Source organism: Calidris pugnax, unplaced genomic scaffold, assembly GCF_001431845.1.
Source record: "Calidris pugnax isolate Ruff unplaced genomic scaffold, ASM143184v1 scaffold11, whole genome shotgun sequence".
NCBI lineage: Eukaryota > Metazoa > Chordata > Aves > Charadriiformes > Scolopacidae > Calidris > Calidris pugnax.
In genome coordinates, this window is record NW_015090803.1 from 11,731,861 (window position 1) to 11,744,666 (window position 12,806).

Consider the following 12,806-nt stretch of genomic DNA (forward strand, 5'->3'; position numbering starts at 1 on the left):
CCCTCAGCGCTGCCCGCGGCCGGTGGGGCCTCCCCGCTGGGGCCGCGCCCTCCTCCCTGGGCCTGCGCCGTGAAGGAGGCGCCGGTGCTGCCCGCGGGCAGCCCCTCACCTCCGGCGGTGCAGCCACAGGGCGGAGTGGTCAATGGTTCGCACCTTTTAAAGATCACTGAGTTCCGCCATGGGCAGGGACACCTCCCACCAGACCAGGTTGCTCCAAGCCCCATCCAGCCTGGCCTTGAACCCCTCCAGGGATGGGGCAGCCACAGCTTCTCTGGGCAACCTCTTCCAGTGTCTCACCACCCTCACAGGAAATAATTTCTTTCTGGTATCTAATCTAAATCTCCCCTCTTCCAATTTAAAACCATTACCCCTCGTCCTATCATTCCCTGATAAAGAGTCCCTCCCCATCTCTCCTGTAGCCCCTTCAGGCACTGGAAGGGGCTCTAAGGTCTCCCCAGACCCTTCTCTTCTCCAGGCTGAACAACCCCAACTCTCTCAGCCTGTCCTCACAGCAGAGGTGCTCCAGCCCTCTGATCATCTTCATGGCCCCCTTCCTTGGAGATTTTCAAGACCTGCCTGGATGCAGTCCTGAGTAACATGCTCTAGCTCTAGGCAATCCTGCTTCAGCAGGGGAGTTGGACTAGATGATCTCTATGGTCCCTTCCAACTCAGTGAAATTCAGTGAAATTCAGTGAAATTAGCGAGGCAGAGGTGCCAGCGTCGCACAGGCAACCTGTTATGGTTGAGTCGGGGACTTTCCCGTGGGAGGTGACTGAAGGAGCATGTGGGCTCCATGCCCAGCCAGGGCAGACCACATGGGTCCAGTGTAATGTAAAATTAGAGATAAAAGCAGTGTAAAGCAAATAAGGAGTTACTCTGCCAGAAGACAAATGCTAAGGGCTCCAAAGCAAGAGTAAGCTTCTAGAAAAAAAAGAGTATCTTTTGTTACAGGGGGGGAAAAAAAAACAAAAAACCAAAAATACCCAGGTACACCTGTGCAAGGTCTTTTAAACTGGAAAACCTTTGTTGTTCAATTCTATTTGTGCTAAGAAAAAAATACTGTCACTACCTGCAAAGTCGTCTCTTTCCTTAAGGTACATGGCTACAACAAAACTACCGCCAGATACCCCGGGGACACACAGACAGGAGACCTGAGCACTGTTTAACATGCACAACATGATGCAAAGACACTGACAACTTGACGAAGCGATTCTGCACGGATGGCGTTCCTGGCTGTGAATTCACACGTGAGGCTCCCCTTCCCCCCAAACCCGAGACAGACGGACGTGCTTTATATTTAGTACCAGCACAGAATGGGAAGGAGCCCCTTCCCCTCCCCACTTAGGATCATTGGCCAGTCTCTACTGTCATAAATAGCCAAGGTACATCGAAGCCTTTCCATAGGATGATTAAAACGAGTCAGAAAATGCTGTTCTGCACTCAAGGAGTGTTATAATAATGGAAAAATATTGATTTGAAAGCCAGCTATTAGAAAAATGAGACAATTGCCCAAGACCTATGCAATTAGGCTTTAAGTGTAAATTTTAAGTAAGTTTAAGCACAGAATAAAATTTTTTAAAATTGACTTCATTTAAAACAGTTCATCATGATCACAGTACAGCTTAGTAAGACTGAATTTGGCAAACATTTAAAACTGACACGAATTTTTATCTCAAAATGTCAAAAAAATACATTATTTCCTAAAAGTAAAAAGTTATCAGTATAAACAGAAACACAAAATACAAGTTTTTTTAACTATTAAAACCCCTGTCTTCAACAGTATTTTGCTGTGAGAAGCCTCATCTCTGAAATATACATACATTTCTGGAACTGCATTTCCTAGTGGGTATAGCCATGGGATAAATATGAGAGTAGAATGGATTTCCACTCTCAAGCGTAATTTCCACTCTCCACTCTGTAATAATCTCTCTGAAGACTGAAATCAAAATATTTTTTCTATATTTTTATTTACCTTTTTTTTTTTAACCACTGTTCTTTACACTTGCTTGTTTCTTGTAATTCTATTGTGAAATCCCCATTTACTTACAAGACTTAAGTAGAGTATCTGTAGCAATGATTGCTTATTGGGACCAGAAGAGGGAGCTCAAAATAATATTCATCTTTATTAAGTTAAAGCAGTATGTTATACTATTGAATTTAAAGCTAAAGGTCTCAGTACACATGTACCACCGCAAAAGTCTTCCGTCCAAGAGACATCTTCAAGTGTTTTTAAGGACAAACGGCCTTAGACCTCTCTGTTTTTAGAGGAGACTAACAAAATTAGCTCAGGCTCTGCTTTTGCCTCCAAAGCTGCAGCCTCTGCCCGTTACTCTGTACCACATTCTTGCTGTGCTGCTTCACAGATTTAGACCACCACACAAAGTTAACAAATTTTATATTTTCCTGTCCCCTACCTTTAGCACAACATATGCTGCCACAGCTTTGAATATGGACAAAGAATACAAAAGCTCTTCTCCCTTCTTGAGGGACTCGATCTGTGTTGGATTAGACACGACAAAAGAGTATCTGTTAGACAAATAAGCTTACATCAAACTCTAGATTTGTTTACATGCAATAAATAGCATATCCATTTCCACATAATGATTTCAGAAGTTAAGTGTAATAGAAACATTGGTATGGACTGTATCAGACAAACAGAATTGGGAGAACCCTCCTCCTGGCAGAGGAGGATTCCTTTCCAGAGAAATCCAGCATAAATCATACAAGCAGGGTCCCCTCAAGTCAGTGTGTGTGGAAATGGGTTTACACACATACAGAACCTCACATGTAAAAAATATTTATACATTGGCAAGAAGTGGGAGAGAAGGAGGGCATGTTTGAATTTTGCGTAAAGGTGATTAAACGAAGAGGAAAAAAAAAAAAGATTTGAAGAAAAGGTTAAAATGTCAATAGTAACAGAATAAATCCCACCAAGTAAAAATGCATGAATAAGATGAGTTCCAAGGACTCTACAAATAAAGAAAGTGCATCATAAAAGTTGGAAATGGGATTTTCTTTGCCTTACTACAATGTAATACTTAAACACATGCTTATTCTCTCAGATCTTAAGTAACAGTTTTGTAAATCTCTAAATATGATTTTCGATTCTCAAAGGAGTATCTATGTAATAGTTTGGGAGATTAGAAACACATCAATTAAAGTACCAATTTTATTACAACAAGACAATTAAAAATTAATTTCAGCAACAGACCAAAAGAGCAGAATAAAGAAATGAAGAAATACAAGTATGCAGGTAGGCACAGCAAAAACTACTCTCCAATACAACAATTAACACAGTGCCATATAAGAACTACTTCTTTATTAATCTCATGGCTTCTTTGATGGTACTGGACTTTTCTCCTTCCGTTTAGCAGCCTTCTCCTTTTTCAGCTGTAACAAAGAAAAGACACCAAAAGCGGTTCAAGTATTAATTTGCAAGTAGTGCAACTTTAAACCTCTTAATCTAGTTATAAATTTACCAGAGTGATACAGGCAATGGAGAGAGCTACAGATCATTATTAGCCCGACCTCACATTGCTTACTTTTGCATCACAGGGCAAAAGGAGCACTTCCACAGCTCCTCCCCTATTCAAACCAGAGATGCTTTTATCTCTGGTAATGGCCATCTAGGTATTCACGTACCCCTTCAGGCCAAAGTGCCTCACAAATGATCACAGTTTTATCTTTATGTCAATGAAAAGTAAAGAAGTTTTATTACACACGTGTAACAGATGCAGTTAGACTAACCAGCAGGCACAAAATCACACAGGAAGTTTGTTGCTAAACCTGCATCTTGGTGTCTCCTCGCTGACTCAAAATGTCGTGTCTTCCTCTCATCAGATTTTTCTACACAGTGGGCTCTTACAGCATGGTATAATTTACCAACACACATACATTTGACTCTGCCATTTTGTAGTAAGACTATTAATCTGAACAAATTTATCTGTGGTTTTTCAAAGCAACAGTTGTCCTCAAGTATTGTCACATTAGTGAAGGAAATTCTATTTAGAGCAATTATATAGTAGGGATGCATGGACTTTTGCATCTCATCTAACATAACACAGCATGTTGCTATCAAAAATGCAAAGAAAAATAAAATAATGCTTTTAACATGCTTCCCCCCCAAAAAATAGTGTCAAAAGGAAGCAAAGCCCCAGTCCTGATTTGGATGTCTACAACTAAACCTACTGCTAAGAAATTCTGTTGTTGGTCTACACAGAAACTCATTTTAAAACATTATTCCATACTTGGAGGCTTGAGGTTTGTATCCAAAATTCTTGCTACCTTTTCCAAAGAAAAGAAAATCTTAGGGCAAAAAAGAAACATAGCAATTTGGATTTGACAGTAACACGTTTTCTCCTATAAACTGATAATATATGTGTAACATCTTACCAGATTTTGTGATTATTTCCAAAATAAAGAAAATTATTAAAGTTTCACAAAGCTAGAACAGCTTTCTTATTAACAAACACCTTGTAGCAAGCAGTGAGCATGACAGCAGTTAAGATTTTGAAAGTTAATTATCCAACATTGCCTTACAAAAGAATTCATAAACAGTCAAGACATAATTCCAGCTGAGACAGTAGAGCCGAGGAGCTAAAATGGGGAAAGAAAAGGTCTTCAAGCATCTAACTAACCTACACCACAGAGTATTTAAATTTAAGATAGTCAGTGGGGTGGAGGAGGCACCTCTAAGGGAGTCATTCAGATCATCTAAGACAGAGACACCAGATTTAGCCCAACTACACAGGCATTCGTAAGGAAAAAAGTATATAAAGTTATATAAATGAGATAGCAGACACACGTTCTGAAACATCACAGGGGACTTTCTGTGAGTCTGCTTTGTTATTTCAAAAAGAAATAACTATGTGACAAAAATAGCTTGGTATAGTAAAATAGTTTGGTTTTCTGTAATGGAGGGTTACCGCAATAAAAATCTGCCCAGTTCAGGTAAATACCAACCCAGATATGACCGATCTATGAAATCCTGCAATAGCTCATAATAGTATTTAAAACTTTATTTTAAGAAGCTAATGTTTTCTCAGGCATAGAACAAAGGATATAATGTATTTATATGCCACTTAAATAACAAATCCTGTTTTTTTAGACATCCTGTTGTGAAAATCTATATGAATTAAGCAATAAATGTAGTCACTTGCCCGTTCTTGATAACGCTTTTCAAAGTAAGCCATGTCCTCATCTTCTGATTGCTTTCCATGAGAAACTTGCCTTATGGCACTGGAAGCACCTGAAAAAAAAACCCACCCAAAACTTTTAAAATTAATTATACTTGCTATTGCATTAGTAATGTTTTATGTTTGGCAAAACACATTTAAAATGAGAACTCACCTTCATAAGCAAATAATGAACACCTGCAATTGTGACCAAAGAGTAACTGTTTTAGTCTAGGCTAGCAGCTATTATACTCTTGGAGGAGTTCAACAGTTAAATTAATTGCTAAATTCTTATACTAAATAAAGGACATAAAATAAGCATAACTGATCCATAATTCCATGCAGAAAAGACTTTCTGGCAGAAGACAGTTTCACAGGATTGCACTGAATACGTACAATCCATTCAGATATATGAGCTTCTAGTAGGAATTAAAAATTTTGAAAAAACAATACAACTAATAAATGACAACATTAATGGGGAAGATACCAGATGCCACAAAAAAAAAATCATTAAAGTTAAAAATAATATTATAAATAATAATATAATGAGCAAAAATAACAAGGAATTACAAACAGTTATTCTAAGTACTTCAAGTACCTGAACGTTGCACTAACTTTTCACATAAAAGGCTTCAATACTCATTTTAATTTTTAACTTTGATTTTAGCCTTAAGCATCCTTAAACTCAAAAATAAAACCAATTAATTTTACATTAAATACTTTCTGTAAAACACTATTATCCTACTGATATAGCACCTGCTATCTGTGAGATGGTTTGAGCAGAACTAGAAGGTCCCTGAAATGCTTTTAGAAATGGATGATCCATGCTGGTAACAGGGGATTCTAAAAGTTCAGCAGAAGGAGCCCCTGTTAGAAAATAAGTTGAATGAAAACAAAAAATTAACTTAAGAAGAAATATTAAGAACATACATGATGGAGTCAAAACAAGGCTACAGATTCATATCCACAACCCTCAATGCAGACCCCATAAACTCAAGTTAACAAAAGCATTAGAGAATGGCTTCAAAATAAAAGTTTTGTTTCTTTAATTACTATGGCTATACTATAGTTTCTAAACTTCAGACAAAGCCAGGAAACCAGATTAGAATTTAAAAAAGAAATAGATATAATAAATTATAAATCAGTATTTCAGGACAAAATCTGTCCGCTACTAAATGACACAAAAATCACAGAGCAGCAGAGGTATCAAGGCCAACTAATATGCCTGTCAAAAACAAAGTTCTACAAATGACTTCTTTTTCTTATGCTGACCAGCTATTAACCTTTGAGTTTGGGTTTAAAAAAAAAAGCTCTAGCTGTATAACCAAGAAATACGTGGGCAGTATTAGGCTAAAGGATTAACACAAATATAACATGGAAGCACTAAAAGAAAAACAGACGTTACAGAGTTCTTTCTAAAAGAAATGCTCCACTTCAACCAGAAGGTACTGGGCTGAACACCAGAATTGATGATAAAGAATTTTTTTTATCCATTCACTACAGGAAATTGAACAAAATGGTCGCAGTGGTCTCTTCACACATAATGACTTTTGGAAAAAGGGAAAAAACCTGTCCTTAAGCCATACTCCTAGTGATCCAGTTTGCCTTCCAACTTTGAAAATCTCTGTTGAATTACTACTTTTCAAAACTACTGAGTTGGAGAATTAAAGTTTCAGCTGCGTTCAGCCGCACTTACCTATTCCGCTGTCATCCAGCCTCATGTAGCCTTCTGCTAGTGAGCTAAAACCAGTCAGCCCTCCCATAGCGGCGTAAGGAACGTCCTGCCCCACGGGCTTTCCCTGGGCCAAGCGCTCTTCTTTAGTTTCCACCACGGTCTCATGAGCGTATGTGGGCTGACCACAGGCACAGGTGAAGCAGCTGTGAAAGCCTGAACACTTGGAACCTAATTAACGAATAAATAAGCGTAATGAGTGAGATGAGAATAGAATTTGTACTTCATTCCAGAAAAAAATGGTGTTTCCCTAAACTAATCTTGCCAAAACCCAGAGGTCCTTTCCTGAAAAAGTATCCAGCTATGCCTTCTGTTTGGAAGCACGTATGTGATTTGTGGCCAAGCAATCAGCAGTCTTTGCTGAAACTTCTTACAGCTTCTTTTCATCATAATATGAAAATACTGTATAAAACAGGAGAAGGGATGAATGTGGGGATTAAATCACAGGAGTCGTCCAGTCTCAGGGTCTCATTCAGACAAGTTTTGAGTACCTCCAAGGATGGAGATTCCACCTCTCTGAGTAGCCTGGACCAACGCTGGTCTTCCCTTGGAGCAGACACTTCTTTCCAAATATCTACCTGCATTTCCTCTGTTGCCACTTGTGGCCATTGCCATTAGTAACACCAGCATTTTGGGAGTATTATCTCCAAATGTGTACAGCACGTGTCAATGTTGCATGGCCAGAAAACTTCAAATCACAACTTCTGATACAAGTCACAGTTTAAATGTCTTTTAAAATTAGCAAAATTATCTGGGGAGTAAAGAGAAGCAGTGGTAACAGCAAAATAGGTTCTACGTATGACTTCTACCAAGACTACCAGAGTACCAAGTACCATGAGACTGACTTTCAGGGGGTTTTTAAGTTTACATAGCCACAGGATATAACTGAAATAGTTACACAAATGACACGTGACATTCAGAAACAGAGAGTGAAGCGATACATCTGCCCTCGCTACAGCTAAGACTATCATCAAAGCCCTGCTGGAGCAATGATGTGAACAAGAAATTGAGGAACTGATTTTGCAAATACTTCATTATACAAATTACCCTGCTTCCAACTCCCAGTTACAGTTCATTTTGCAGAGCACCAAGAAAGATTTTTTGTAAGTCTTGTGTAATACATTTAAGGATCACACTCTTGGAAACGTGAAAGGCTTTTTCATACCACTTGGGGCACTCCTCAGTAACAGAGCTCTTACTCTGTGTTTGGATACAGAATAAAGTATATCCAATATATAAATTGCAACAGCAATATTTTTTCAATTATAGAGAGAGTATATCTCTAATTTATTTATCACATAAGATTTATACAGCACGGGGCTCAAACAACACCAGTACATTAAAACACCACAAGTCCAAAACACAAGCAAGTCTTTGCACTCCTCTATGTAAGCTTTGAAGCCCTCAGAAGTGACAGCTATTTTTCAGAAACACTAGAAAAAGTGCATAATGTAAATGACTATTAAAACCACTGTTTTCTAAGAATTCAGTCTGAATCATCCAATTGGCCATTAAGCCTTTCACATTACTTAAATCAAGCTCTTGAAAGGCTGTCATAGAAATATTTTATGATTTATTCTGTGGGATATGATTCTCATCCAGCAAAAGCTGTTTATGATTTTTCCTGTGCAAATTAGACTTCATTAAAGAAATTTAGTAACAGTATGGAACTCTTAACAAAAAAATCTTCAGCTTATGTAACTTGAGGTTTCAAACTAAAACATCTTTATGCATTATTTAGTTTCTATGGTTAATAATTACTGCTGTTTCATTACAATAATCCCGAACAACTGAAGCAAAAAGCTTCCTCTTAATGCCTTCTCAAACCTTTTGCTTGAAACTCCATTCCCATTTGCATTTCAGGACCCACACTCTATGCTTGGGAACTGCTTTGTTAGAGTGCTAACAATAGTACTATTTGGGAACGGAGAGCTATATTTTATGTTAAAATACATTAACATTATATTCAACCAGGCAATAGAGGAACAGAGATCAACACTTCTCTCTTTCAAACTACCAAGTTCAAGTAGAAAAGTCATGTGCTTGCAGCAGTGGAAATGACAAACTGCATATGGGGTGTTTCCATACTGCCTAGTGTTAGGTGCCTGCCTCCATATGTACCTCACCAAACCATTCAGAAACTTCACAGAGCTGGGGGGAAGCTAAGGATGTTGCTCTAAACCCTCCCATGCAAAAGGCCATGTCTTCCTTCCCATTTCCCATCCTTCTGCAAGGACCAAAACACACATCAGTGACGAGCGCAGCACATACCCTAATACTCTGGGCAGAGTACAGACCCCTAACATGCTGTTCCTGTTGAATTTCCTAGGAAAGAGTGCTGTGAATCCATCAGCAACTTACAAGAGTTACAGGAAAATCCAGGTGCTGCACTGTGCTGATCAGCAAAGTGTTTGCATCTGCAACGGATGGGCTGCGTGCCGTTGAGAGGGACGTAGTGATAGGACTGGCAGGGGCAGCGGCTCGCTCTGCAAGGCACAGGAATAGGACGTTCTTTGGGGATCACTTCATAGTCCGTTTTGTGTTGCTTATACCTAAAACAGGCAAAAACAGTGACTTTTGTAACTTTGTTAGGATTCATCAGAAAACTAACTGAAAGGCTTCTAATTTATCTTACGAGTTCTGTTTTGAAGTATCTTTAATTGTACGAATTACTGTGAATTGCTTATTTTCAATTAAATGCATAATATCAGGTGCTTTTACATCCATTCATTATATAAATATCACAAATGCTTGTGTTTCATTTTTACAGCACTGTCAGAATCAATCTGATCTACAATAACTTGTGCCTTAAAGCTGAATTTATTGAAGACCACAAAATCATTTTGGTCTCAAAAAAATGTACTGAAATGTACTGTATTTAAGAACAGTTCTTATGATTTAAAACCTAACTTTCTCAACCCTTAGACCTTAAATTAACTTGCCTACACTGCACTGGAACGTATCTGGAAACATTTTACATTTTCCCGATTTTAAAAAATGCAACAGTTCAAAAAAATGAAGAGATTCCTACCGGTGAGTGCAAAAGCACAGTGTCTCTGGTCCCACCAGCTTACAGTCCATGCCGGTTGGCGATCTCCAGCTCACATACAACCTGTTCTGTAACCGAATTGGTAATACTTTTCTTTTGTACTCCTCGTATTCCTCAGGGGTAAAGAGCTTTCCTCCATCATCATCACCTACAATTCTGTAAGTGTGTCATTACAAAAAAAAAAAAAAAAAAACAAAAAAAAAAGAAAACAATAAAAAAAGGGTTTAAATGTACTGTATTTAAGAACAGTTCTTATGATTTAAAACCTAACTTTCTCAACCCTTAGACCTTAAATTAACTTGCCTACACTGCACTGGAACGTATCTGGAAACATTTTACATTTTCCCGATTTTAAAAAATGCAACAGTTCAAAAAAATGAAGAGATTCCTACCGGTGAGTGCAAAAGCACAGTGTCTCTGGTCCCACCAGCTTACAGTCCATGCCGGTTGGCGATCTCCAGCTCACATACAACCTGTTCTGTAACCGAATTGGTAATACTTTTCTTTTGTACTCCTCGTATTCCTCAGGGGTAAAGAGCTTTCCTCCATCATCATCACCTACAATTCTGTAAGTGTGTCATTACAAAAAAAAAAAAAAAAAACCATAAGAAAATGAAGACAATTAAAAGTAGGTTTCTCAAGATTTTTTTTTCAAATGTGCATCACTAGAACTAGTATCTAGTGATACACATTTGACAGGACTATAGCTGATCTTTAGAGAAATTTTGTGAAAAACGCTCCTCTAAAAAATTTGCTGTGACGGGCTGAAAACCAGGGCTGTAAGGAAAAAATTATTAAAGTGAGCTACCAAGCTCCTTCTCACACAGCAGACAAAGCCATGGGAATCAAGGGCTGCGGAACCAGCCGGCTCTGCCTCAGACTTCTTGAACCACCTCTGGCAAGTCACTTCACCCATCGACATCGAACTGTGCCGCAGATAGCCTGGACTAAAGGGGAGATAACCTGTTATCTCAGATAACCTGTATCAGGTTATCTCCCCTTAGTCCAGGCTGAGTAAGATTACTCAGCTGCAAGCAGGGAACCACGCTGCCATCAAATTAGCAAACGCCACAGCCAGGCTTTGCAAGAAGGCCTGCGTTAGTTTCTGTACATAGAGGGGATTAGCAGCCGGATTATCTGATTATTGAATTATTTAATTACTAAAGCAAACTACCGAGCTCCTTTTTCAGACAGGCCCATTTGTTTAACGTTCAAATTCACCGTCACCGAACAGCGGGGACCCCGGGGCAGCACCCAAACCCTGCGTTTATAGAGACAACCCATGGCAGTGTATAAAATCTGTACAGCACGATATAAACCTGACCGCAGCGCTTCACTCTGCCCAGGGCGAGTTCATTCCTGTCTGTAAATACCTCGGGTATAATTTGTTGGGTGCACGAAACCACGCTGAATGATTCCCTGTCATATACCCTGTGAATTTGTAGGGTGAAAGCCCGAATTCCCGCTGCCGGAGCGCTTCCCGGGGGAGCAGCACCGCCGGCAGGGGAGCCCCTCAGCGATGGGCGCCGGGCTGGGGCGCTGCGGGGACGGGGCACGGGCCCGGGCCTGAGGGAGGACGCGGTACTTCCTCGGGCCGGTCACCGCTTCCAACCTGCCTCCACAGCGGCGGGGCCGGGCAGGGAGGACGGCCCCGGGGCCTGCCTCTCCACCGCAGGCCGGGGAGAGAGAGCGCTCCTGGGCGGAGAGCCACCCTCCGACACCCGCAGGGAGTCGGTCAGGCCGCTTCCCACCTCGCCGGTAAATGGCGGGGGGGGTGGAAGGAGAAGCGGGGGGGGTATCGCTGTGTGACACAACGAAGCCGCCGCCGATCCCGGAGAGGCGGCTTCAGGACGGCGGGGAGCGACGCCCGGCTCTCCTGAGGGGAACGGTGGGCAGGGAGGGGAAACCGCCGCCCCTCAGCCCCTCTCCCCTCCCCAGCGAGGGCGGGCGAGGCCCGGCCCTCCTTTCCCTCCCCTCACCGCCGGTACTCCGCGTACTCCTCCAGGGCCGCCGCATCCACCTGCAGCCGCTCCATGGCCCGCCCCGCCGCCTTCGGGCCGGGCGCGCTGGGCGAGGCGGCAGCAGGGCCGGTCCCCGCGGTGCGGTGCGGTTGCCGGGGCTGCTCCAGCCCGTGCGGGCTCACGGAGCCGCCTGGGTGCGCACCCGGCCTCCCCGGGGGGGTGGAGGTGGTGACACACACCCCCGCCTCGGATCCTGAGGGCACCTTCAGAGAACTGCGGGGCTGGGACACGCCTGTCTCCAGGACCCAGCAAGGGCACGGACACAGCCACTGACACACCACCCAACGCGTCCCCATCCACCCCAACCCTCCTTGGAAGCCTCTGCCCCTGCGCTCACCTTGTCCTGAGTGGCTGCTGAGCTAGGCCTGACCTCACCACGTTTCTGGTGGGAGGGAAGGGGTATTTCCCTTCCAGGCTCTGAAGGGAACCAACAGGAGAGCTGGCGAGGGACTCCTTGTCAGGAAGTGTACCCCTAGGACAAGGGGTAATGGTTTTACATTGGAAGAGAGGAGGTTTAGATTAGATATTGGGAAGAAATTCTTCTCTGTGAGGGTGGTGAGACACTGGAAGAGGTTGCCCAGAGAAGCTGTGGCTGCCCCATCCCTGGAGGGGTTCAAGGCCAGGCTAAATGGGGCTTTGAACAACCTGGTCTGGTGGGAGGTGTCCCTGCCCATGGCAGGGGTGTTGGAACTCAATGATCTTTAAGATCCCTTCCAACTCTAATTATTCTATGATTCTGTTGTTGCTTGGTGACTGATTCCTTGGCAGGTGCGAGGGAGGGAAATCTCAGGAAAGCTCCAGCTGGAGACAGGGACTGCTCAGGACCTCCT

At 42.0% G+C, this 12,806-nt stretch overlaps 1 protein-coding gene across 1 annotated transcript; it reads right to left on the reverse strand.

Moving 5' to 3' along the window:
• Positions 1-2,096: 2,096 nt before the first annotated feature.
• Positions 2,097-12,030, reverse strand: FAM221A (family with sequence similarity 221 member A). Its single transcript, XM_014937673.1, has 7 exons — positions 11,935-12,030; positions 10,348-10,521; positions 9,268-9,458; positions 6,871-7,077; positions 5,931-6,041; positions 5,160-5,248; positions 2,097-3,390 (listed from the first exon to the last, which is right to left on the reverse strand). The coding sequence occupies exons 1-7, from the start codon at positions 11,988-11,990 to the stop codon at positions 3,328-3,330; spliced, it is 891 nt and encodes a 296-aa protein (XP_014793159.1). The 5' UTR covers positions 11,991-12,030; the 3' UTR covers positions 2,097-3,327.
• Positions 12,031-12,806: the final 776 nt, after the last annotated feature.